We start from the raw sequence: 26,726 nt of genomic DNA, 5'->3' as shown, positions 1-26,726 counted from the left end.
CCAGTCAGACAAATGAAGAATGCAATAATAAGATAAGTGTAGTGAAAAAGTAGCAAAGAATGCAGAAATAAAAGCAAAATTAAAGTAAGGGTTCATTGAAACTCTTTCACAAACACGTAGTGTGCATTGTATTCTTCAACAAGCAAGTTGACAAAACCAACATATAACACCATGAGAGAAAAAAAATTATATCCAATAAAATAAGTAGCACCAATCAATCCAATGAATTTATAAAAGGAATAGTGATCCAACACCAATTTCAAACATACAATAAATTGAAAACAAAAGAACTAAAACTAAGCAAGAAATAAGAAAATAAAGTGTAGCAAAAAGAAAATAAAGTGATGAGATGTAACTAAACTAAATAAAAATAGAGAATATAATGAGGGAGGAATGAAACTTTGAAGGTAAAAAAGAGTAGTGCTGCCGGTGGAGGTCCGCCGGAAAAGAAGGGAAGAATAGTGAGAAGGGAAGAAGAAGGAACAAAGAAGGAAGGAGGGAAGAAAAGAAAATAAGCAAAAGAAAAAAAAAAGGGGGGGAGGGGGAAACGGCGCAGACTAGGTCTGCGTGTTGGAGTTTTAAAAATGCATAGTGACACATAAGCGTTGTCCATGCGTATGCGTGGATCATGAAAATTGAAGGTGACGCGCATGCGTCGGTCACGCGTACGCGTAGGGATGAGTTGTGCGTTTCACACAGTACCTGCATGGGCTCGGCACAACTCTCTGTTCGAGCCATGCAGGGGCACAATGTCAGCCTCAGACAAGCCCCATTTTTGGGGACAGGGCGACGCGTACGTGTCGGCCACGCATATGCATAGGCAGCATCTCGCGCCCAGCACCCCGCCAGCATGAGCCTAGCACAACTTTCTATCTAGGTCGTGCTGTACCATGGTCCCAGCACGAATTTAGCACAAATGGAAAATGGGCGTCGTCGCGTACGCGTGGGGCACGCGTACGCGTGACTTCTGCCCACGCCCTTTGCCCCCTGTCTGCACGGCCCCAGCACAACTTTCTGTTTGGCCGTGAGGACGCATCATTTAAGCATCATTTTTGCATGATGCTTGTCCGCGATCTCGCGCGTGCGCGTCAGGCATGCCCATGCGTGGCAGGGTTTTTTTTTTTAAATTACTCAGAACAAAAGGGAAACATGCTGATTTGAAAATTAACAAAGACACTAATGAAACAAACATAAGCAATTAAATAAAATAGAACTATAAAAAGGAAGATCATACCATGGTGGGTTGCCTCCCACTTAGCACTTTTCTTTAACGTCCTTAAGTTGGACGATCCATAGGCTCAGTCCTCTTCCTTTGCTGGATCCTTCAAGAGGAAGATCTTCAGCTCCTTGTTGTTCTTCACTTTCGCACTATGATATAGCTTCAAACGGTGGCCATTGACTTTGAAGAAGGTAGGGCTTGAGGGGTGACTTAGGTGGACAACTCCATATGGTCTCACCTTCTCTACCACGTAGGGTGCATCCCACCTTGACCTCAGTTTACCCGGCATTAACCTCAACCTTGAGTTGTAGAGAAGGACTTGATCCCCAGCTCTAAACTCTCTTCTCTTAATGTGCTTGTCATGTACCGCCTTCACCTTTTCTTTATAGAGCCTTGAGTTTTCATATACTTCTAGTCGAAGGCATTCCAATTCCTCTAGTTGCAATTTCCTTTCAATTCCGGCTCCTCCCAATCCTGAGTTGCATTCCTTCACAGCCCAGTAAGCTTTGTATTCCACCTCCACCGGAAGGTGACAAGCCTTTCCGTAGACTAGGCAGAACGGACTCATGCTGATGGATGTCTTGTAAGCTATCCAATAAGCCCATAGCACATCTCCAAGCCTAGAGCTCCAGTCCCTTCTATGATGTTTAACAATCTTCTCGAGTATGTGCTTGATCTCTCTATTAGACACCTCAGCTTGGCCATTTGTTTGGGGATGGTAAGCCGTCGCCACCTTGTGAGAGATGCCATGTTTCTTCAGCAAACCTGTCATTCTTCTGTTACAAAAATGAGAGCCTTGATCACTCACGATTTCTCATGGTGATCCAAAGCAACAAATAATATTATTTCTAACAAAAGAAATAACCATGTTAGCATCATCAGTACGGGTAAAAATTGCTTCCACCCATTTAGAAACATAATCAACAGCTAATAGAATGTATAAGAAACCATTCGAGTTTGGAAATGGACCCATGAAGTCAATACCCCAAACATAAAAAATTTCACAAAATAACATAAGTTGTTGGGACATCTCATCCCTCTTGGATATGTTTTCAAACCTCTGGCATTGGTGGCAAGAGTCACAGAAAATAGTAGCATCCTTAAAAAGTGTGGGCCACCAAAATCCGCAGTCCAAAATTTTTCTTGCAGTTCTCTAAGGACCAAAGTGTCCACCACTCTCAGAAGAGTGGCATGTCTCTAAAATAGACTGGATTTTTAATTGTGGAACACATCTTCTAATTATTTGGTCAGCACCACATCTCCACAAATATCGGTCATCCCATATGTAATACTTGGACTTGTTCTTAAGCTTGTCCTTTTGATGTTTAGAAAAATTTAGAGGAAAGGCACGACTAACCAAATAACTAGCTATGGGTGCATACCAAGGAACCACCTCAGATATTGCTTGCAAGCTATCAAGTGGAAATGCATCATTGATAGGAGTGGAGTCACTTTTAACATATTCTAGGCGACTCAAGTGGTTCGCCACTAAATTTTGGGAACAACTCCTATCTTTGATTTCTAAATCAAACTCTTGCAATAACAATATCCAACGAATTAACCTTGGTTTAGACTCTTTCTTAGCTAACACGTATTTCAAAGCAGCATGGTCTGAATATACTACCACTTTTGTTCCAAGTAAATAAACCCAGAATTTACCCAAAGCAAAAACAATGGCTAGCAGTTCCTTTTAAGTGGTAGTATAATTAGACTGTGCACCATCTAAAGTTTTAGAAGCATAAGCAATAATATACGAATCCTTACCTTCGCGCTGAGCCAGCACTGCTCCTACCGCATAATTGGATGTGTCGCACATGATCTCGAACGGCCTTCTCTAGTCAGGCCCTCTCACAATAGGAGATTGGGTCAAGGCAATCTTCAGCTTGTCAAATACTTCCATGCAGTCTTCACTCAAGTCAAACTCTACGTCTTTTTGCAGTAGATGGGAAAGGGGTAGTGCAACCTTACTGAAGTCCTTAATAAAACGCCGGTAGAAACCTGCATGACCAAGAAAAGAACAAACTTTCCTCATAAAGGTGGGATAAGGTAAACCAGAAGAAACATCAACCTTTGCAGGATCAACAGATATACCAGTATTAGAAACAACATGGCCTAGAACAATACCTTGCTTTACCATAAAATGACATTTTTTAAAATTAAGCACAAGGTTTGAATTAGCACATCTTTCTAATACTCTAGCAAGATTATCCAAGCAAAGATTGAAAGAATCACCATAGACACTAAAGTCATCCATAAACACTTCCATATAATGCTCAAGAAGATCTGAGAAGATACTCATCATGCACCTTTGAAACGTAGCTGGTGCATTACATAAACCAAAAGGCATTCTCTTATATGCATATGTTCCAAAAGGGCATGTAAAAGTTGTTTTCTCCTGATGTTCTGGAGCAATATGGATCTAAAAATAACCAGTATAACCATCTAGAAAGCAATAGTGTGATTTACCTGACAAGCGATCAAGCATTTGATTGATGAAAGGTAGTGGATAGTGATCCTTGCGAGTGGCCAAGTTCAAGCGCCTGTAGTCAATACACACTCTCTAGGAATTTAGCACCCTTGTAGTCATGAGTTCCCCATGCTCATTCCTCACTATTGTGACGCCAGACTTCTTCAGAACCACTTGTACTGGACTAACCCACTCACTATCCGAGATTGGATAGATAATGTCAGCTTCAAGCAGTCGGGTCACTTCCTTCTTCACAACTTCCAGAATTGTGGGATTCAACCGCCTTTGAGGTTGACGGATAGGCTTGGATCCCTCCTCTAGAAAAATGCGGTGCTCACAGACTTGAGAGCTTATACCTACTATTTCTGCCAAACTTTACCCAATAGCTTTCTTGTTTCTTCTTAGTACATTAAGCAGACGCTCCTCTTGTTGGGAAGTAAGCTCCTTTGCAATAATCACCGGGAGCTTTTGATTGTCTTCAAGATAAGCATACTTGAGGTGAGGTGGAAGGGGCTTCAACTCCATGTTCAGCTCATGGCTTGACACTTGATCATCTGGAACCACTGGAGGTGGCAAGGTGTCTTCAGTATGCTCAGGGGGCTTTCCTACACTTGCACCTTGAACCATGTTCTTCTCATCCACTATCTCTTAGTGAACTTCAGCCACAGTCTCATCAATAATATCACACTGAAAGATGGAGTGTTCTTCTGGTGGGTGCTTCATAGCTTCATCAAGGTTGAAGCTTACTGCTCTTCCATCAATCTCAAAAGAATAGGCACCCGAGAAGGCATCCAATTTAAACCGAGAAGTCTTTAAGAATGGCCTTCCAAGCAAGATAGATGATGGTCTTCCTGAGTCATTAGGGGGAATCTCAAGAATGTAGAAATCAATAGGAAAGGTCAACCCTTTAATGCTCACCAAGACGTCTTCCGCAATGCCAACCACTGAGATTATACTCTTATCTGCCAAAACAAATCGGGCTGCCGACCTTTTTAATGGTGGAAGCTTCAAAGCATCATGAACAGATAATGGCATAATACTGACACCTGCAATCCATAAACTATACACCACCTATAGTGCATGTAACCATACACAGACCGGGATCATCACATTTCTCCGGTATAGCACCCATCAGAGCAGAAATTGAGCTACCCAAAGGAATAGTTTCTAAATCATGAATTTTCTCGTTATTCATGCATAAATCCTTTATAAACTTAGCATACTTAGGAACCTGGAAAATAGCATCAAAAAGTGGAATAGTTACTGATGCATGAGCATCTTTCCTATCTTTTCTTAGTGAATTTGCATGTAATTTGTTGAGTTTAATCAAGAATTAATTATCTTTTAGCCACTATGGATGCTACTTTGAGTTGTGTGTAATTCTGTTTATTTTAGGTAGCATTCGATTGGATCTGATGGAGCTTCCGCAGAAAAAGAGAAGAAGGCTATATAGGGCAGGAATGGCTTAAAGGATGGAGAGGAAGCTTGCACAAATGGAATCAGCACAAGAATTAAAGGAGATGACAGCGAAGAGCAACGCATGCACGTACCTGACGCATGCGCGTGATTTGGAGCTTTCCATGGCGACGCGTGCGTGTACCTGACGCGTACGCGTGAAAAGCGAAGTTGTACAGCGACGCGTGCGCGTACCTGACGTGTACGCATGACACGCGAAGAAGACTATCGACGCGTACGCGTGACTAACGCGTACGCGTGACATGCGCCACGTGCAGAAAACGCAGAAAACGCTGATTGCTGCATTTAATTCTGATTTAAACTTTATTTTTATTTAAAAATAGGAAAAGATATTATTTTAGTTTTAGAAAATAGATTTTAAATTAATTAGGATTAGATATAAAAGAGAAAAGAAACGTCTCTTCTGGGATTCCAACATTATTCCAATTAGTTAACTTTTTATTCCACCTCAGCCCAATTTACAATCCTTATTTTCTCTCTGAACCATGAGCAACTAAAGCTCCATTGTTATGGTTAGGAGCTCTATCTATTGTATGGATTGATACTATTATTTTTCTATTTTAATTCATGTACTGATTTATATTTCAAGAATTATTTTCGTTCTTTATTTTATGAATTTGGGTGGAACGGAAGTATGACCCTTTTTCTAATTGAGTTCTTGTATAACTTGGAAAAGATCTTTACTTGAACAACAGCTTGAAAACATATTCTCCTAAATTCTAATTATCTGGACTTAACAAGATATGTGACATATAATCCTCTTATATTTGGGTAATTAGGATTTCTGTGGCACATAAACTAGAATTGAACTTCACCCTCTAATTGGAATCAATTGACCAAGGAATTGGCGATTGATGAAAGTTAGAGGAGACTAGAAAGGTCTAAGAAATTAGGGTCTAGTCACATATAGTTTGCCATGAATTAAATCTTTCATGATTAAAATAGTTAGTAAGAAAAGTCAATTCGGAAAATAGATATCTCTGAAGCCTTAACTGCCTTCTCCATATTTTATTCCCAACTTATTTATTTGCCTGTCTTCTGTTTAATGCTTTTTGAACTCTCAAACACTATTTTTTGTTTGTCTAACTAAGTAAATCACTTAATCATTGTTGCTTAGTCCATCAATCTTCGTGGGATCGACCCTCACTCACCTGAGGTATTACTTGGTACGACCCGGTGCACTTGCCGGTTAGTTTGTGGTTATAAATTCCGCACCAGTTACCTCAACCGTTTTGAAGATATCCACCATCTTGGGATCTAGCTCCACTTGCTTTTTAGTCCTCCTAGAAAGGTGTGAAAAAGGAATGGGAATGGCCTCTTTCAACACATTGTCTTCCTTAGATACTCCATCCCTTGGTTGAGCCACTTCTTCTTCAACCACCTCTTGTACCTCATCCTTGTCATCAACATCTTCTACCTCAACAACTTCTTCATCTTGAACGTCTTCTCTTGAGCTTGGCTCCTCGGGACTCCTCTCTTGCAATGTAGTGCCAGACTTCAATGTGATGGCATTGATTCCACCCTTGGGGTTGGGTAAAGGTTGAGAGGGGAGTGCACTAGAGCTGGAAGATTAAGTATTGGAGGTAGAGGGTGGTTCCATCCAGAATATAAGAGCTTGTAGAGTGGAGGTAAGACTGGTGAGGCTAGAGGTAAGTGAAGTTTGAAGCTCTTTTTGTACTTGAAGAATAGAACGGAGTGTTTCATCTTGGTTGGAGGAAGAAGACGGGTAGATAATTTTTGGGACTTGTGGTTGGTTGAATTGAGGTGCTTGAGCTTGCCTTTGGTGAAGTGGTTGGTATCTTTGGCCTTGGCTTTGCTGTTGGTACGGAGGGTTCTGTTGATACCGGTTTTGTTGGTAGTTATTATTCCACTTTTGATTTCCACCATTGTCTCTGCCTCCTTGGTTGTGGTTGTCTCTCCATCCTTGGTTGGGATTGTCTTGCCAACCTTGATTGTAATTACCACCTTGATTGTAGTTACCGCCTTGTTGATAGTACCCTTGATTCGGACGGTTGTAATAAGCATTGGTGGCCGCCAAGGTGTTGTCTGATGACATGTCATCATGTCATATTTTTCTACGCTTTTTCATACAAGAAATTGATAATTAGTGCTTAAATATTGCATTCTTTTGTGCTTAAATGGTATATTTCTTTGATCTTTTGATTTTATAAACTTTGTAGGAAATAAGAAGAAAAAGAAGCAAAAAAACACAAAATAAGCTAAAAAGAAGAAAAGAGGAATTTTGGACACACGTTGAAGATTGAGCACGCTTTGGACCTTAGGCCACGCTTTCAAAAGCGTGGCCATAAAAATAAAGCGTGGCGCTCAACCATGAAGGAGCACAAGGCCAGCGCTTAACCAAAGGAACGCTCAACCAAGGGAGCGCTCAACAAAGGCCAAGACAAGGAGCGCTCAAAGAAGTGAGCGCTATGCTCACTAGAGTGAGCATTTTCGTGCTCCTCAACCAAGGAAGCAAGGCGCGCGCAAGGAAAGCAAGGCACATCAAAGGCTAGCACTAATTAAGTGAGCGCTACGCTCAATAAAGTGAGCATTTTCGGGCTTTTCTTTAAGCCTTGTGACAACATGACCATGCCTTCTTCAAAGGGCTATAACTTGAGCTACAGATGTCCAATTCATGCGCTTTCAGTTGCGTTGAAAAGCTGACATTCAGAGCTTTCCAACGATATATAGCAATCTATAAAGTACAAGTAATAGGCATCTTTAAGGATCAAGAAAACACTCAACCAAGGGTACTCATACCAAGGTTCGAAGGGGGAACCAAGGCAGCGCACAACAAAACATTCAAGCAACAAGGAGTAGCGCTCACAATTTGAGTGCAGTGCTCACTTATTGAGCGCTAGGGACATTGCTGAGCAACAAGGCGCACCAAAAATTGGCCCAAGGATAATGAGCGCTATGCTCACAAAACCAAACGGAGCACTCCACTGGAGCATGCCTCTAACCAAAATTTAACTAAATGCACCCTTACCCATGCCACTTGAACCAAAGCCATCCGGATCCACTCTTTTTTAAATCCAAAGCAAGCAAAGCCCATTAACATGACTCAAAGGCACACAGAGAAGCTAGATTAGGAATTTCATTTGAAATTTGTTTTCAATTTCAATTTCATTTTTATTTTGTAAAGCCTATATAAAGGCATCAATTTCATTTCATTGATTTGGCTGGCTCTACTAGAGAGCAATAGGAGTAAGATTAGAATAGAGAGCTCTTTGTATAAATTTTCCTTTTTGAACTTGAAAATAAAATTCAGATCTGGATTTTCTTTCCTTTCTGTTTCATTTTCCTTCCTCTGCAATTTCCTTTCTGTTTTGATCGAGAGAGCAATTGAGCTCTTGGCTTTCTTTCTATTTTTGCTATTTCATTGAAATTGTTAATTTCTCTTTGAGATTTTAGAATTGATCTAAGTCTTCTTGAGCTTGATTTACTCTTCTGCACATTTACATTCTGCAACTTTATAATTGAGCTTGCTGCAAATCTGCAATTCTGTTCTTCTGCAATTTCACTTTTCCATTCACACTGAGCTTGATTTACATTTCTTGCACAATTTAATTCCTCTGCAATTGCTCTAAGCTTTTATCTACTACTTTTATTTAACTTTCCAGCACCCAGCTCCCTTTACATTTTGCTGCAATTTACTTTTCTTGCTCTCTAAGCTTTTGTCCAATCTACATGTTGCTGGTTTACACTGGATGCAATTTACATTTCTTGTTCTTCAAGGTTTTGTCAATTTACTTCCTGCAAGTGAGATCTGCTGCAATTTTACTTTCCTTGTCATTTAAGCTTCATCTAATTCACATTCTGCTCTTTACTTTCACTGGAATTTACTTTCTGCATTTTTAAATTCCTAGAAATTTCCTTTCTGTTGGTTATATTTCACTTAATTCACAAATGTTAGCTTGACTAAACTAATCACCCACTAAAGTTGCTTGATCCATCAATCCCTGTGGGATCGACCTCACTCTAAGTGAGTTTTACTACTTGATGCGACCTAGTACACTTGTCGGTGAGTTTTGGTGTGGAATCTGATTTCCACCCATCAAGTTTTTGGCGCTGTTGCCGGGGATTGATTTAGATCAACAATGATTAAGTGGGTGAGAAGTATAGATTAAGCATTTTCTTTATTTTTGTTCTCTGTTTTAAGTTGATAGCAAGGTGTTTGAGTTATTGCCTCACTAAGAAATTCTTCTCTGTGACATGAATTTCAATTTTTAATGGTGTTGTGTTTTACAAAATTCAAATGGAGTTCAACTCATCTTGTGATCAAACAAATTTTGTGGGATATTACCCACCATCACTAATTTCTAATGATGGCTAGGAATATCACCAACAAATTACAAATCCTGAGCACTCCAATCCACGGAGATATGTCTCAGAACCACAAGATGAGCAAGAGAATCATATGGGATATTTCCCACCACCAAAAAAAAATGCAAGTCATTATTCTAATGGTGGTTGGGAGTATCACCAAGAATTGAAAGATGACTCATACAAGATGACTCGTACTGCTCTAACAACTACTCATATTATGGCTGGGAAAGTCAAAATCAAAGGAATCTTGATGATCCATTCTTTGTTCATCAAGAAACATCATCACTGGAGTGTGCTTTCAATAAATTCATGCAAAATTGTCCCTCAATGCCACAAAATGATCCATACTGTGATGAATTCTACAATGATTCACATTGTGGATGGAAGGACCAAAACCAAAAAGCATATGACAGTCCATATTCCACTTATCAAGAGCCATCATCACTTGAGTAAGCCTTTAATTCATTTATGCAAATTTTCCCAACCTCACCTCCCAGTTCTTCATTTGAAAATTCTTCATCACTTGATTATAACTCAACTCAAAGCTCCCTCCAAGATCCATACAATTCATTCCACCAACCACAACACTTATTCCACAATCCACAAGATTCACTCCATACCACTCAAAACAACCTCACCATAACACATCCATATCCACAAAATTCTCTCAACTTTCATCTTTTGAGCTAGCATCTGAGGATCCCCTTCAAAAGTCCAGGATATTGTTGGAAAGGTAAGAACAACTCCTGGAAGAACAAAAATAATTCTGGACAGAGCAAGAGATCCTCTTCAAGAAGATGGATGGGCACTTAGAGCAAATGAGGAAACACTAAGAACTGCTAAGCAAGGAAGATGAAGACCAATTGGTGGATGTGAAGGAGGAAATAGAAGAACAAGAAGAAGAGGTCTCTGTGTCAAGTGAATTTTCAGTAAAGAAAGAAGAGGTAGTGGAGGTAATTGAACCTGAGGTTGCATATCTACAAAAGCCACTTGAGATGACAAGGGAACATGAAAACTCACAACCCTCACAAACTTTCCTAAACCAAAACGTCTCAGCACTTGAATCCATGATTGAAAGATATGAAGAGGAGATGAAGAAATCTTGGGAAGAACAACAAGCCTCCTCCATGAAAGAGCTATTAAGTCAAATGTTGAGTGCAAAGGATGAAGTGGAAGAACAAGAAAATGAGGAAGACAATCAAGGAAGTCCAAACTCAAGTGAAGCAGAAAGTTGCATAGAAGAAGAGCTCATTAAACCACCAACTCAAAAGGCTTTTGATGAAGATAATGCTCCAACCATCACACAACCACCAAGCACTGATAACCAAGAAGTGAAGGCAACTAACAAGAACACCAATTCCACCCCTAATCTAGCAAGCAAGCTCAATCAAGCCATTAATAAAAGAAAGCTTGCTGAGGAGAGACCAAGACAGGGGGCAATAGCTGAATCTTCTCTCCCCTTGAGGTCATTCCTCTTAACAAACTGGAAGAAGAGGAAGAAAGTGACGAACAACATGTCAAGCTAATGACACTAAAAGAGCGCTTGTTGGGAGGCAACCCAACCGTAGGTAACATTTCATTTCTTTGCTTTGTTTACTCTCTATGTCTGCTTTGTTTATTTTCTTTCTCTGTTTTGTTTAAATTTCAATAAATTGGCATATGATTACATTCTAAGTTTGGTGTTGCCTTGCAACAATTTGTTTTCAATCCCTCTGGATGATTGCATCAATTCTAATTGAGAGTGTCACACTAAGATTCTAAGTTTGGTGTGCCACTTTCAGCAACACCACTTATCTGCATAATCATAATGCCCTTTGCAGTGTTATTTTTTTTAGTTAGACAGTTTTAGTTTTCTCTTTATGATTAGTCATTTCCTTGTTTTTAATTATTTCCTTTATTAACTGTTTTTGTTAATACATCACCAAGAGGTCTTTATTCATGACATATTCTTAGCTTGGTGATTGTACTTAACATATAACAGTTTCATTTAGTTTTAGTTCAAATAAATGGACATGTGATTGCATTCTAAGTTGGTGTTGCTATGCAACAAAATTTGCTTCCAATCCTTATTGGATACTTGCATCAATTCCAAGTGAGAGTGTCACACTAAGTTTAGTGTGCCACTCATTCTTTATGCAATGTATAATGCACACCCTCTTATTTTTGCAATCACAATGTCTCTGTCTCTTGTGCCTAGATTGTTATCCTTAATTTTTCTTGCTTAAAACATATGTACTGCTAACATTTCATTGTGTAAGACATTCATGATCCATCTTAGCCCCATAGCCATTGTTCTAATTGTTGCTTGAGGATGAGCAAGCATTTTGAGGGAAAGGGAAGAATAAGAGGAAAATGACAACAACAAGAAAGATAGACCATAAGGTGGTAACGCTCCTTTCTCCTCCTAATTACTTCCAACACTGTAAATTGCATGAGTGTCTTTATCTTCTCTGTATACATGTGTGGTATGAATAATCATAGCCTGAATCTTGATTTGTAACATGTTGCTGTGACATTATGACTACAAACTTGAGTTTTGTGATTTCAAATGCAATAAAGTATTATGATCATAAACAAACAAGGTTATTAAAGAAGAATTTAGCATGTGCATACAAGTATTGGAAGGCTAGTATGATTAATTGTTGCTCAATTGCATTAGATTTTATTTAATTGAAGTTTTCATCTAGAACATTTTGTGAAATCTTTGGAAATCATGAAAACCTTGAAGAAGCAATTGCAAATTAAGGCAAGAAAAGAAAAAAGGGGAAGAATGAGAAAGCTGAAGGCTCTGAGTACCAATGACAATTCAATTGTTAAGTACTTGTGGTGTTTATGTATCAAGAAAAAAGCTTGAAAACAAAATACTTAGATCCAAGGTTAGGCTCAAGTGCAAAAGCACTCCCTCAAAGCTCAAGGTTCTGAGAATCAATGATTAGAGAGTGGTATGCAAAATCGTGATCGTTCATTCCTTGGTAACGGCGTCAAAAACTTAATACGCACGTTCATAATTTTAGTTCTTTGTCACAACTTTGCACAACTAACCAGCAAGTGCACTGGGTCGTCCAAGTAATAAACCTTATATGAGTAAGGGTCGATCCCATGGAGATTGTCGGCTTGAAGCAATCTATGGTCACCTTGTAAATCTCATTCAGGCGGATTTCAAATGGTTATGGTGAATTGATAATTAAAATATAATTAAAATATAAAATAGGATAGAAATACTTATGTAATTCATTGGTGAGAATTTCAGATAAGCGTATAGAGATGCTTTTGTTCCTCCTGAACCTCTGCTTCCTGCTGTCTTCATCCAATCATTCCTACTCCTTTTCATGGCAAGCTTTATGTAGGGCATCACCGTTGTTAATGGCTACTTCCCGTCCTCTCAGTGAAAATGGTCCAAGATGCGCTGTCACCGCACGGCTAATCATCTGTCGGTTCTCGATCATACTGGAATAGGATTCAGTAATCCTTTTGCGTCTGTCACTACGCCCAGCACTCGTGAGTTTTCAAGCTCGTCACAGCCATCCCTTCCCAGATCCTACTCGGAATACCACAGACAAGGTTTAGACTTTTTGGATCTCAAGAATGGCCGCCAATAATTCTAGCCTATACCACGAAGACTCTTATCGTAGATCAGGAGGCTAAGAGATATGCATTCAAGCTTGCTTTCATGTAGAACGGAAGTGTTTGTCAAGCACGCGTTCATAAGTGAAAATGGTGATGAGCGTCACATAATCATCACATTCATCATGTTCTTGTGTGCGAATGAATATCTTAGAGAAGAAATAGGCTTGAATTGAATAGAAAAATAATAGTACTTTGCATTAATTCATGAGGAACAGCAGAGCTCCACACCTTAATCTATGGTGTGTAGAAACTCTACCGTTGAAAATACATAAGTGATAATGGTCCAAGCATGGCCGAATGCCAGCCTCCCAAAGAGGGTTCAATCATCAAAACATGATCAAAAGATGATCCCCTGTAAAAACAATAGTAAAAAGTCCTATTTATACTAAACTAGTTACTAGGGTTTACAGAGATAAGTAAATGATGCAGAAATCCACTTCCGGGCCCACTTGGTGTGTGCTTGGACTGAGCATTGAAGTTTTCACCTGTAGAGGTCTTCCTTGGAGTTAAACGCCAGTTTGTAACCTATTTCTGACGTTTAACTCTGCTTTGCAACCTGTTTCTGGAGTTTAACTCCAGAATAGGGCAAAAAGCTGTCGTTGAACACCAGTTTGCATCATCTAAACTCGAGTAAAGTATAGACTATTATATATTGCTGGAAAGCCCTGGATGTCTACTTTCCAACGCAATTGAGAGCACGCCATTTGGACTCTTGTAGCTCAGGAAAATCCACTTTGAGTGCAGGGAGATTAGAATCCAACAGCATCTGCAGTCTTTCTTGAATCTCTGAATCTGATTTTTGCTCAAGTCCCTCAATTTCAGCCAAAAATTACCTGAAATCACAAAAAAACACACAAAATCATAGTAAAGTCCAGAAATGTGAATTTTATTTAAAAAATAATAAAAATATACTAAAAACTAACTAAATCATACTAAAAACTATGTAAAAACACTGCCAAAAAGCGTATAAATTATCCGCTCATCACAACACCAAACTTAAATTGTTGCTTGTCCCTAAGCAACTGAAAATCAAATAGGATAAAAAAAGAGAATATACTATAAATTCCAAAATATCAATGAAACTTAGCTCCAATCAGATTAGCGGGACTAGTAGCTTTTTGCCTCTTGAATAGTAGTTTTGGCATCTCACTTTATCCATTGAAGTTCAGAATGATTGGCATCTTTTGGAACTTAGATTTTAGATAGTGTTATTGATTCTCCTAGTTTAGTATGTTGATTCTTGAACACAGCTACTTTATGAGTCTTGGCCGTGGCCCTAAGCACTCTGTTTTCCAGTATTACCACCGGATACATACATGCCACAGACACATAACTGGGTGAACCTTTTCAGATTGTGACTCAACTTTGCTAAAGTCCCCAATTAGAGGTGACCAGGGTTCTTAAGCACACTCTTTTTTTTCTTTGGACCTTGACTTTAACCACTCAGTTTCAAGTTTTCACTTGACACCTTCACGCCACAAGCACATGGTTAGGGACAGCTTGGTTTAGCCGTTTAGGCCAGACAAATTCAAAAGACATATGCACTGTTCAAGCATTTATTCAGAAAACAAAAAGTATTGTCACCACATCAAAATAATTAAACTAGTTTCAAGGATGAATTCGAAACCATATACTTCTTGTTCTTTTGTTTTTCGAATAGTTTTCAATTAAGAGAGGTGATGGATTCATAGGACATTCATAGCTTTAAGACATAGACACTTAAACATCAATGATCATGTAATACAGACACAACCATAAATAAACATGAAGCATAGCAAACGAAAAATAGAAAAATAAGAACAAGGATATTAAGGAACGGGTCCACCTTAGTCAGGGTGGCGTCTTTCTCTTCTTGAAGAACCAATGGTGCTCTTGAGCTCCTCTATCTCTCTTCCTTGTCTTTGTTGCTCCTCCCTCATAGCTCTTTGATCTTCTCTAATCTCATGGAGGATGATGGAGTGCTCTTGGTGCTCCATCCTTAGTTGTCCCATGTTGGAACTTAATTCTCCTAGGGAAGTGTTGATTTGCTCCCAATAGTTTTGTGGAGGGAAGTGCATCTCTTGAGGCATCTCAGGGATTTCATGGTGAGGAATTTCCTCATGCTCTTGTTGAGGTCCATGATCTCTTGTTTGTTCCATCCTTTTCTTAGTGACGGGCTTGTCCTCATCAATGAGGATGTCTCCCTCTATGTCAATTCCAGCCGAATTGCAGAGGTGGTAAATGAGGTGAGGAAAGGCTAACCTTGCCAAAGTGGAAGACTTGTCAGCCACCTTATAGAGTTCTTGAGGTATAAACTCATGAACTTTCACTTCCTCCCCAATCATGATACTATGGATCATGATGGCCCGGTCTACAGTAACTTCAGACCGGTTGCTAGTAGGAATAATTGAGCGTTGGATGAACTCCAACCATCCTCTAGCTACAGGCTTAAGGTCCAGTCTTCTCAATTGAACCGGCTTGCCTCTTGAGTCAACTTTCCATTGAGCTCCTTCCACACATATGTCCATCAGGACTTGGTCCAACCTTTGATCAAAGTTGACCCTTCTAGTGTAGGGGCGTGTGTTTTCTTGAATCATTGGCAAGTTGAACGCCAACCTTATATTTTCCGGACTGAAATCTAAGTATTTCCCCCGAACCATGGTAAGCCAATTCTTTGGATTCGGGTTCACACTTTGATCATGGTTCCTAGTGATCCATGTGTTTGCATAGAACTTTTGAACCATTAAGATCCTGACTTGTTGAATAGGATTAGAGAGAACTTCCCATCCTCTTCTTCTAATCTCTTGTCAGATCTCTGGATATTCGCTCTTTTTGAGCTTGAAAGGAACCTCAGGGATCACTTTCTTCTTGGCCACAACTTCATAGAAGTGGTCTTGATGGACCTTTGAGATGAATCTCTCCATCTCCCATGACTCAGAGGTGGAAGCAATTGCCTTCTCTTTCCTCTTTCTTGAGGTTTCTCTGGCCTTAGGTGTCATTAATGGTTATGGAAAAACAAAAAGTAATGCTTTTACCACACCAAACTTAAAATGTTAGCTCGTCCCCAAGCAAAAGAAGAAAGAAAGAAGGAGAAGAAGAAGAAAAATGGAGGAGAGGGAGAGAGGTGTGTATTCGGCCAAGGGGAAGAAGAAGGGGTTGTGTTGGGTGAAAATGAAGAAGGAATGAGGGGTTTATATAGGAGTGGGGGGAGGTTTAGGGTTCGGCCATTAGGGTTGGATTTGGGAGGGAAAAGAATTTGAATTTTGGAGGTAGGTGGAGTTTATGGGGAAGAGTGGAGGGATGTGAGTGGTTAAGAGGTGATGGGGAAGAGTGATTGAGGTGGTTGGTGAAGAGTATTTGGGGAAGAGGGTTATGAAAATGTGTGAAGAGAGAGAGTTAGGGTAGGTGGGGATCCTGTGGGGTCCACAGATCCTGTGGGGATCCTGTGGGTCTACAGATCCAGTGGGGTAAAGGACTTAACATCCCTGCTCCAATTAGGCGTGTAAAACGCCCTTAGCATGCATGTCTGGCGTTAAAACGCCAGCTTGCTGCTTGCTTTTGGCGTTAAACGCCCAATTGTAGCCTGTTTCTGGCGTTTAACGCCACTTCCATGCTCTGTTCTGGCGTTAAACGCCAGTCTGGTGCTTGTTTCTGGCATTTAACGCCAGCTCGATGCTTCTTTCTGGCGTTAAACGCCAGTTTGATGATTCGCCAGTAAGCTCTTCCTCCAGGGTGAGCTATTTTTAATGCTGTTTTTCATTCTATTTTTGATTTTTCAGTAGTTTTTGTGACTCCACATGATCATCAACCTAAAAAAAAACATAAAATAAAAATAGAAAATAAATAGATATAATTAAATAACATTGGGTTGCCTCCCAACAAGCGCTTCTTTAAAGTCAATAGCTTGACAGTGAGCTCTCATGGAGCCTCACAGATGTTCAGAGCATTGTTGGGACCTCCCAACACCAACCTTCTCAAAGGTCATGGTGCCTATGTTACAGGGAATTAGGAATTTACCAGGATCCTGTTTCTTTTGAGGTAGAGTTTGCTGAACCAAGGCATTTAGTTCCTTTATGAGCAATGGAGGTTCATCCTCCCAAGTCTCATTACCAAATAATTTGGCATTCAGCTTCATGATTGCTCCTAAATATTGAGCAACTTGCTCTTCAGCAATGTCTTAATCTTCTTCAGAAGATGAATAGTCATCAGAGCTCATGAATGGTAAAAGGAGGGTGAATGGAATCTCTATGGTCTCTAGATGAGCCTCAGATTCCTTTGGTTCCTCAAAGGAAAACTCCTTATTGGTCAGTGAACGTCCCAGGAGGTCTTCCTTACTAGGATTCACGTCCTCCTCCTCTTTGGGTTCGGCCACACCAAGTAAGGTAATGGCCTTGCACTCTCTTTTTGGATTCTCTTCTGTATTTCTTGGGAGAGTACTAGGAGGGGTTTCATTTGACTCTTTTACTCAGCTGGCCCACTTGTGCCTCCAAATTTCTAATGGAGGACCTTGTTTCATCCATGAAACTTAAAATGGCCTTAGATAGATCAGAGACTATATTTGCTAAGCTAGATAGATTCTGCTCAGAATTCTCTGTCTGTTGCTGAGTGGATGATGGAAAAGGCTTGCTATTGCTAAACCTGTTTCTTCCACCATTATTAAAGCCTTGTTGAGGCTTTTTTTGATCTTTCCATGAGAAATTTGGATGATTTCTCCATGAGGGATTATAGGTATTTCCATAGGGTTCCCCCATGTAATTCACCTTTGCTATTGCAGGGTTTTTAGGATCATAAGCTTCTTCTTCAGAAGATGCCTCTTGAGTACTGTTGGATGCAGCTTGCAATCCATTCAGACTCTGAGAAATCATATTGACTTGTTAAGTCAATATTTTATTCTGAGCCAATATGGCATTCAGAGTATCAATTTCAAGAACTCCCTTCCTCTAAGGCGTCCCATTACTCACAGGATTCCTTTCAGAAGTGTACATGAACTGGTTATTTGCAACCATGTCAATGAGTTCCTGAGCTTCTGTAGGCATTTTCTTTAGGTGAATGGATCCACCTGCAGAATGGTCCAATGACATCTTTGATAATTCAGACAGACCATCATAGAATATATCCAGGATGGTCTATTCTGAAAGCATGTCAGGAGGACACTTTTTGGTCAGTTGCTTATATCTCTCCCAAGCTTCATAGAGGGATTCACCTTCTTTCTGTTTGAAGGTTTGAACATCCACTCTAAGCTTGCTAAGCTTTTGAGGAGGAAAGAACTTGGCTAAGAAAGCCGTGACCAGCTTATCCCAAGAGTTCATGCTATCTTTAGTTTGAGAGTCCAACTATATTCTAGCTCTGTCTCTTACAGCAAACGGGAAAAGCATAAGCCTGTAGACCTCGGGATCAACCCTATTGGTCTTAACAGTATCACAAATTTGCAAGAATTCAGTTAAGAACTGAAAAGGATCTTTTGATGGAAGTCCATGAAACTTGCAGTTCTGTTGCATCAGAGAAACTAATTGAGACTTTAGCTCAAAATATTTTGCTCCAATGGGAGGAATTGAGATGCTTCTTCCATGTAAATTGGAATTTGGTGCAGTAAAGTCACCAAGCATCTTCCTTGCATTGTTATTATTTTCGGCCATGTCTCCTTCTTTTTCAAAAATTTCTGTCAGATTTTCTCCAGAGAGTTGTGCTTTAGCTTCCCTTAGCTTCCTCTTCAGAGTCCTTTCAGATTCAGGATCAGCTTCAACAAGAATGTTCTTATCCTTGTTCCTGCTCATATGAAAAAGAAGAGAACACAAAAGAAAATATGAAATCCTCCATGTCACAGTATAGAGATTCCTTATGTAAGTATAAGAATAGAAGAATAGAAGAAGGAAAAGATAAAAATTTGAACACAGAGGAGAAGAGTGAATTTTTTTGAATCAATCACATTGATTGTTAGCATTAATTTTGAAAATATGAAATAGAAATAAGAAAAAGATTTTGAAAATAAATTTTGAAATTTTCGAAATTATGAAAAAAAAATGAAAAAGATTTGATTTTTGAAAAAGATTTGAAAAAGATAGAATTTTTAAATTGAAAATTTGATTTGACTCATAAGAAACAACTAAATTTTAAAAAGTTTTGAAAAAGTCAACTCAAATTTTTGAAAATTTATGAGAAAATAAGGAAAAGATATTTTTTTATTTTTGAATTTTTAATGAGGAAAGAGAAAAACAACAAAAAGACTCAAAACATGAAAATTATGAATCAAAACACATGATGCATGTAAGAATACTTTGAATGTCAAGATGAACACCAAGAACACTTTGAATGTCAAGATGAACATCAAGAACATATTTTTAAAAATTTTTAAGAAAAGAAAAACATGCAAGACACCAAACTTAGAAATTTTCAAACTTTAGACACTAACAACTTGAAAATGCATATGAAAAACAAGAAAAGACACAAAACATAAAAATGCAAAGATCAAACAAAGCAAATCATCAAGAACAACTTGAAGATTATAAAGAACACCATGCATGAGTTTTCGAAAAATGCACAAATTTTAAAAACATGCAATTGACACCAAACTTAAAATTTGACACAAGACTCAAACAATAAACATCAAAATATTTTTGGTTTTTTTTTTGTTATGATTTTATTAAAAAAAAATTTTTGGATTTTTTTTCGAAAATTAATTAGAAAATAAAAATAAGGATTTCAAAATTTTTAATGAGAATTCCAGGAATCATGCAATGTTAGTCTAAAGCTCCGGTCCAGGAATTAGACATGGCTTACTAGCCAGCCAAGCTTTCAGTGAAAGCTCCGGTCCAAAACACTAGACATGGCCAATGGCCAGCCAAGCTTTAGCAGATCATTACATACAAAACCTAAATTGCTGAAAAAGACAAAGAAGCTCTTCTCTAATGATAGTTGAAACCTCGGTCCAAAGGATTAGACAAGGCTTTACAGCCAGCCAGACTTCAACAGATCATCATGAAACTCTAGAATTCATTCTTAAAAATTCTGAAGAACATAGAATAATTAAAATTTTTTTTTGAAAATTTTTTGAAAATAAAAATAATAAAAACAAAAAGCTTAAAATTAAAATAAAATTACCTAATCTGAGCAACAAGATGAACCGTCAGTTGTCCAAACTCGAACAATCCCCGGCAACGGCGCCAAAACTTGGTATACAAAATCATGATCGTTCATTCCTTGGTAACGGCGTCAAAAACTTAATACGCACGTTCATAATTTTAGTTCTTTGTCACAACTTCGCACAACTAACTAGCAAGTGCACTGGGTCGGCCAAGTAATAAACCTTACGTGAGTAAGGGTCGATCCCACGGAGATTGTCGGCTTGAAGCAATCTATGGTCACCTTGTAAATCTCATTCAGGCGGATTTCAAATGGTTATGGTGAATTGATAATTAAAATATAATTAAAATATAAAATAGGATAGAAATACTTATGTAATTCATTGGTGAGAATTTCAGATAAGCGTATAGAGATGCTTTTGTTCCTCCTGAACCACTGCTTCCTGCTGTCTTCATCCAATCATTCCTACTCCTTTCCATGGTAAGCTTTATGTAGGACATCACTGTTGTCAATGGCTACTTCCCGTCCTCTCAGTGAAAATGGTCCAAGATGCACTGTCACCGCACGGCTAATCATCTGTCAGTTCTCGATCATACTGGAATAGGATTCAGTAATCCTTTTGCGTCTGTCACTACGCCCAGCACTCGCGAGTTTGAAGCTCGCCACAGCCATCCCTTCCCAGATCCTACTCGGAATACCACAGACAAGGTTTAGACTTTCCGGATCTCAAGAATGGCCACCAATAATTCTAGCCTATACCATGAAGACTCTGATCGTAGATCAGGAGGCTAAGAGATATGCATTCAAGCTTGCTTTCATGTAGAACGGAAGTGTTTGTCAGGCACGCATTCATAAGTGAGAATGGTGATGAGCGTCACATAATCATCACATTCATCATGTTTTTGTGTGCGAATAAATATCTTAGAGAAGAAATAGGCTGGAATTGAATAGAAAAACAATAGTACTTTGCATTAATTCATGAGGAACAGCAGAGCTCCACACCTTAATCTATGGTGTGTAGAAACTCTACCGTCGAAAATACATAAGTGATAATGGTCCAGGCATGGCTGAATGGCCAGCCTCCCAAAGAGGGTTCAATCATCAAAACATGATCAAAAGATGATCCCCTGTAAAAACAATAGTAAAAAGTCCTATTTATACTAAACTAGTTACTAGGTTTATAGAGATAAGTAAATGATGCAGAAATCCACTTCCGGGCCCACTTGGTGTGTGCTTGGGCTGAGCATTGAAGCTTTCACATGTAGAGGTCTTCCTTGGAGTTAAACGCCAGTTTGTAACCTGTTTCTGGCGTTTAACTCTGCTTTGCAACCTGTTTCTGGCGTTTAACTCCAGAATAGGGCAGAAAGCTGGCGTTGAACACCAGTTTGCGTCATCTAAACTCGGGCAAAGTATGGACTATTATATATTTCTGGAAAGCCCTAGATGTCTACTTTCCAACGCAATTGAGAGCGTACCATTTGGACTCCTGTAGCTCCAAAAAAAAACTTTGAGTGCGTGGAGTCAGAATCAAACAACATCTGCAATCCTTCTTCAACCTCTGAATTTGATTTTTGCTCAAGCCCCTCAATTTCAGCCAGAAATTACCTGAAATCGCAGAAAAACACACAAACTCATAGTAAAGTCCAGAAATGTGAATTTTATTTAAAAACTAATAAAATATACTAAAAACTAACTAAATCATACTAAAAACTATGTAAAAACACTGCCAAAAAGCGTATAAATTATCCGCTCATCAGAGAGTCAAGAAAAGAAACAAATGAGCTTAATGAAGTCCTCTAAATCAATGCTTGTGGTGCTTATGTATCAAGTGGTAATACTTGAAAACAAAACATTTAGAATCGTAGCTTTGTTATCAACTCATGGGGTAAAATACCCAAAAGGAGAAACTAATAAAAAAAATCAAAAGCTTGTTTCAAGGAAGAAACATAATAAAAAGATTTCATAAAATGAGCTAGATAGAAGCATCAATCATTTACATTTCTTTTGTGATTGTAGCATGCATAAAAAAACTTGCCAACCATGAACATTGAGTTGCTATTCTTCTTACCTTGGATTGTCAATCTTTATTGCATGATTCTTTTCTTGCTTGGGGACAAGCAAGGTTTAAGTTTGGTGTTGTGATGACATGTCATCATGTCATGTTTTTCTATGCTTTTTCATACAAGAAATTGATAATTAGTACTTAAATATTGCATTCTTTTGTGCTTAAATGGTATATTTCTTTGATCTTTTGATTTTATAAACTTTGTAGGAAATAAGAAGAAAAAGAAGCAAAAAAAGCACAAAATAAGCTAAAAAGAAGAAAAGAAGAATTTTGGGCACACTTTGAAGATTGAGCATACTTTGGACCTTAGGCCATGCTTTTAAAGCGTCGCCCATAAAAATAAAGCGTGGCGCTCAACCATGAAGGAGCACAAGGCCAGCGCTCAACCAAGGGAGTGCTCAACCAAAGGAGCACTCAACCAAGGGAGCGCTCAACAAAGGCCAAGACAAGGAGCGCTCAAAGAAGTAAGCGCTATGCTCACTAGAGTGAGCATTTTTGTTCTCTTCAACCAAGGAAGCAAGGTGCGCGCAAGGAAGGCAAGGCACATCAAAGGCTGGCGCTCAATTAAGTGAGCGCTACGCTCAATAAAGTGAGCATTTTCGGGCTTTTCTTTAAGCCTTGTGACAGCATGACCATGCCTTCTTCAAAGGGCCATAACTTGAGCTACAGGTGTTCAATTGATGCGCTTCTAGTTGCGTTGAAAAGCTAACATTCAGAGATTTCCAATGATATATAGCAATCTATATTTGGCATGAAATTGAAGCACAAGTGATAGGCATCTTTAAGGCCCAAGAAAACACTCAACCAAGGGAGCAAATGCTCATACCAAGGTTCGAAGGGGGAACCAAGGCAGCGCGCAATAAAACATTGAAGCAACAAGGAGTAGCGCTCACAATTTGAGCACAGCACTCACTAATTGAGCGCTAGGGACATTGCTGAGCAACAAGGCGCGCCAAAAATTGGCCCAAGGATAGTGAGCGCTATGCTCACAAAACCAAACGGAGCGCTCCACTGGAGCATGCCTCCAACCAAAATTCAACCAAATGCACCCTAACCCATGCCACTTGAACCAAAGCCATCTGGATCCACTCTTCTTCAAATCCAAAGCAAGCAAAGCCCATTAACATGACTCAAAGGCACACAGAGAAGCTAGAATAGGAATTTCATTTGTAATTTATTTTCAATTTCAATTTCATTTTTATTTTGTAAAGCCTATATAAAGGCATCAATTTCATTTCATTGAGTAGGCTGGCTCTGCTAGAGAGCAATAGGAGTAGGATTAGAATAGAGAGCTCTTTGTTTAAATTTTCCTTTTTGAACTTGAGAATTAAAATTCAGATATGGGTTTTCTTTCCTTTTTGTTTCATTTTCCTTCCTCTGCAATTTTCTTTCTGTTTTGATCGAGAGAGCAATTGAGCTCTTGGCTTTCTTTCTGTTTTTGCTATTTCATTGAAATTATTAATTTTTCTTTGGGATTTTGGTGCATGAAATCACAATCACACTTTTGCAATCCCGCACAACTAACCAGCAAGTGCACTGGGTCGTCCAAGTAATACCTTACGTGAGTAAGGGTCGATCCCATGGAGATTGTCGGCTTGAAGCAAGCTATGGTTATCTTGTAACTCTTAGTCAGGATATCAATAATAATTCTCATTTTTAATTGGAATGAGTAAAATAATATGGATTAAATAATACTTGTTATGCAGTAATGGAGAACAGGTTGAGGTTTTGGAGATGCTCTGTCTTCTGAATCTCTGCTTTCCTACTGTCTTCTTCTTCACGCACGCAAGGCTCCTTCCATGGAAAGCTGTATGTTGGTGGATCACCGTTGTCAATGGCTACCATCCGTCCTCTCAGTGAAAATGGTCCAGCTACGGGTTTCGTAGGGCTAATCATCTGTCGGTTCTCACTAGGGTTGGAATAAGATCCATTGATCCTTTTGCACACTCTCACTGCACCCAACATTTGTGAGTTTGAAGCTCGTCACAGTCATCCCTTCCCGGATCCTAGTCAAAATACCAGAGACAAGGTTTAGACTTTCCGGATCTCAAGAATGCTGCCAATTGATTCTAGCTTATACCACGAAGACGCTGATCTCACAGATTTGAATGCTCTGTTGTCAGGAGAGGCAATTGGTGCACGAAATTGTGATCATCAATGGCGACAACAACTTGGTACACACAATTATAATCTCAACTCTTTATCACAACTTCACACAACTAACTAGCAAGTGCACTGGGTCATCCAAGTAATAAACCTTACGTGAGTAAGGGTCGATCCCACGGAGATTGTCGGCTTGAAGCAAGCTATGGTCACCTTGTAAATCTCAATCAGGCGGATTCAAATGGGTATGGTGAATTGATAATAAAAATATAAATAAAATATAAACTGGGATAGAGATACTTATGTAATTCATTGGTGAGAATTTCAGATAAGCGTATAGAGATGCTTTTGTTCCTCCTGAACCTCTGCTTTCCTGCTATCTTCATCCAATCATTCCTACTCCTTTCCATGGAAAGCTTTATGTAGGGCATCACCTTTGTCAATGGCTACATCCCATCCTCTCAGTGAAAATGGTCCAAGATACTCTGGCACAGCACGGCTATTCATCTGTCGGTTCTCGATCATACTGGAATAGGATCCATTGATCCTTTTGCGTCTGTCACTACGCCCAGCACTCGCGAGTTTGAAGCTCGTCACAGCCATCCCTTCCCAGATCCTACTCGGAATACCACAGACAAGGTTTAGACTTTTCGGATCTCAGGAATGGCCATCCACGAGTTCTAACTTATACCACGAAGATTCTAATATCTCGGACTCGGTCCCCTGTATTAGATATCCAAGAGATACCCATTCAATCTAAGGTAGAACGGAAGTGGTTGTCAGGCACGCATTCATAAGTTGGGAATGATGATGATTGTCACGATCATCACATTCACATTGAAGTTCGAATGAATATCTTAGAAGCGAAATAAGTTTGTATTGAACAGAAAAATAGTAGTACTTTGCATTAATCCATGAGGAACAGCAGAGCTCCACACCTTAATCTATGGTGTGTAGAAACTCTACCGTTGAAAATACATAAGTGATGAAGGTCCAGGCATGGCCGAGAGGCCAGCCCCCAAACGTGATCTAAAGATAAAACTAAAGATGTAAATACAATAGTAAAAAGTCCTATTTATACTAAACTAGTTACTAGGTTTTACAGAGATAAGTAAATGATGCAGAAATCCACTTCCGGGGCCCACTTGGTGTGTGCATGGGCTGAGCATTGAGCTTTACACGTGTAGAGGCTTCTCTTGGAGTTGAACGCCAGTTTGTAACCTGTTTCTGGTGTTTAACTCCACTTTGCAACCTGTTTCTGGCGTTTAACTCCAAAATGCAGCATGGAACTAGCGTTGAACGCCAGTTTGCATCATCTAAACTTGGGAAAAGTATAGACTATTATATATTGCTGGAAAGCCCTAGATGTCTAATTTCCAACGCAATTGAGAGCGCGCCATTTGGAGTTCTGTAGTTCCATAAAATCCACTTTGAGTGCAGGGAGGTCAGAATCCAACAGCATCTGTAGTCCTTCTTCAACCTCTGAATCTGATTTTTGCTCAAGTCCCTCAATTTCAGCCAAAAAATACCTGAAATCACAGAAAAACACACAAACTCATAGTAAAGTCCAGAAATGTGATTTTTATTTAAAAAATAATAAAAATATACTGAAAACTAACTAAATTATACTGAAAACTATGTAAAAACAATGCCAAAAAGCGTATAAATTATCCGCTCATCACAACACCAAACTTAAATTGTTGCTTGTCCCCAAGCAACTAAAAATCAAATAGGATAAAAAGAAGAGAATATACTATAGATTTCAAAATATCAATGAAACTCAGCTCCAATCAGATGAGTGGGACTTGTAGCTTTTTGCCTCTTGAATAGTTTTGGCATCTCACTTTATCCATTGAAATTCAGAATGATTGGCATCTATAGGAACTTAGAGTTCAGATAGTGTTATTGATTCTCCTAGTTTAGTATGTTGATTCTTGAACACAGCTACTTTATGAGTCTTGGCCGTGGCCCTAAGCACTTTGTTTTCCAGTATTACCACCGGATACATAAATGCCACAGACACATGATTGGGTGAACCTTTTCAGATTGTGACTCACCTTTGCTAAAGTCCCCAATTAGAGGTGTCCAGGGTTCTTAAGCACACTCTTTTTTTTTGCTTTGGACCTTGACTTTAACCACTCAGTCTCAAGTTTTCACTTGACACCTTCACGCCACAAGCACATGGTTAGGGACAGCTTGGTTTAGCCGCTTAGGCCAGGATTTTATTCCTTTAGGCCTTCCTATCTATTGATGCTCAAAGCCTTGGATCCTTTTTATTTACCCTTGCCTTTTGGTTTTAAGGGCTATTGGCTTTTTGCTCTTGCCTTTTGGTTTAAAGAGCTTTTGGCTTTTTCTGCTTGCTTTTTCTTTTTCTTTCTTTT

General features: G+C 39.1%; 1 protein-coding gene across 1 annotated transcript; it reads right to left on the bottom strand.

Annotated features, from left to right (window-relative positions):
* On the bottom strand, window positions 1,299-1,991 carry LOC107609928. The gene has a single exon (XM_016311991.1). The coding sequence runs from the start codon at window positions 1,989-1,991 to the stop codon at window positions 1,299-1,301; it is 693 nt and encodes a 230-aa protein (XP_016167477.1).

This window comes from Arachis ipaensis, chromosome B01 (assembly GCF_000816755.2).
Source record: "Arachis ipaensis cultivar K30076 chromosome B01, Araip1.1, whole genome shotgun sequence".
Classification (NCBI taxonomy): Eukaryota; Viridiplantae; Streptophyta; class Magnoliopsida; order Fabales; family Fabaceae; genus Arachis; species Arachis ipaensis.
Note: the sequence above shows the minus strand (reverse complement) of the source record. Positions and strands in the feature narration are given on the sequence as shown.

Coding starts and splice junctions, on each gene's coding strand:
- LOC107609928 (XM_016311991.1), bottom strand. CDS start 1,991: ATGACAGGTTTGCTGAAGAAACATGGCATCTCTCACAAGGTGGCGACG.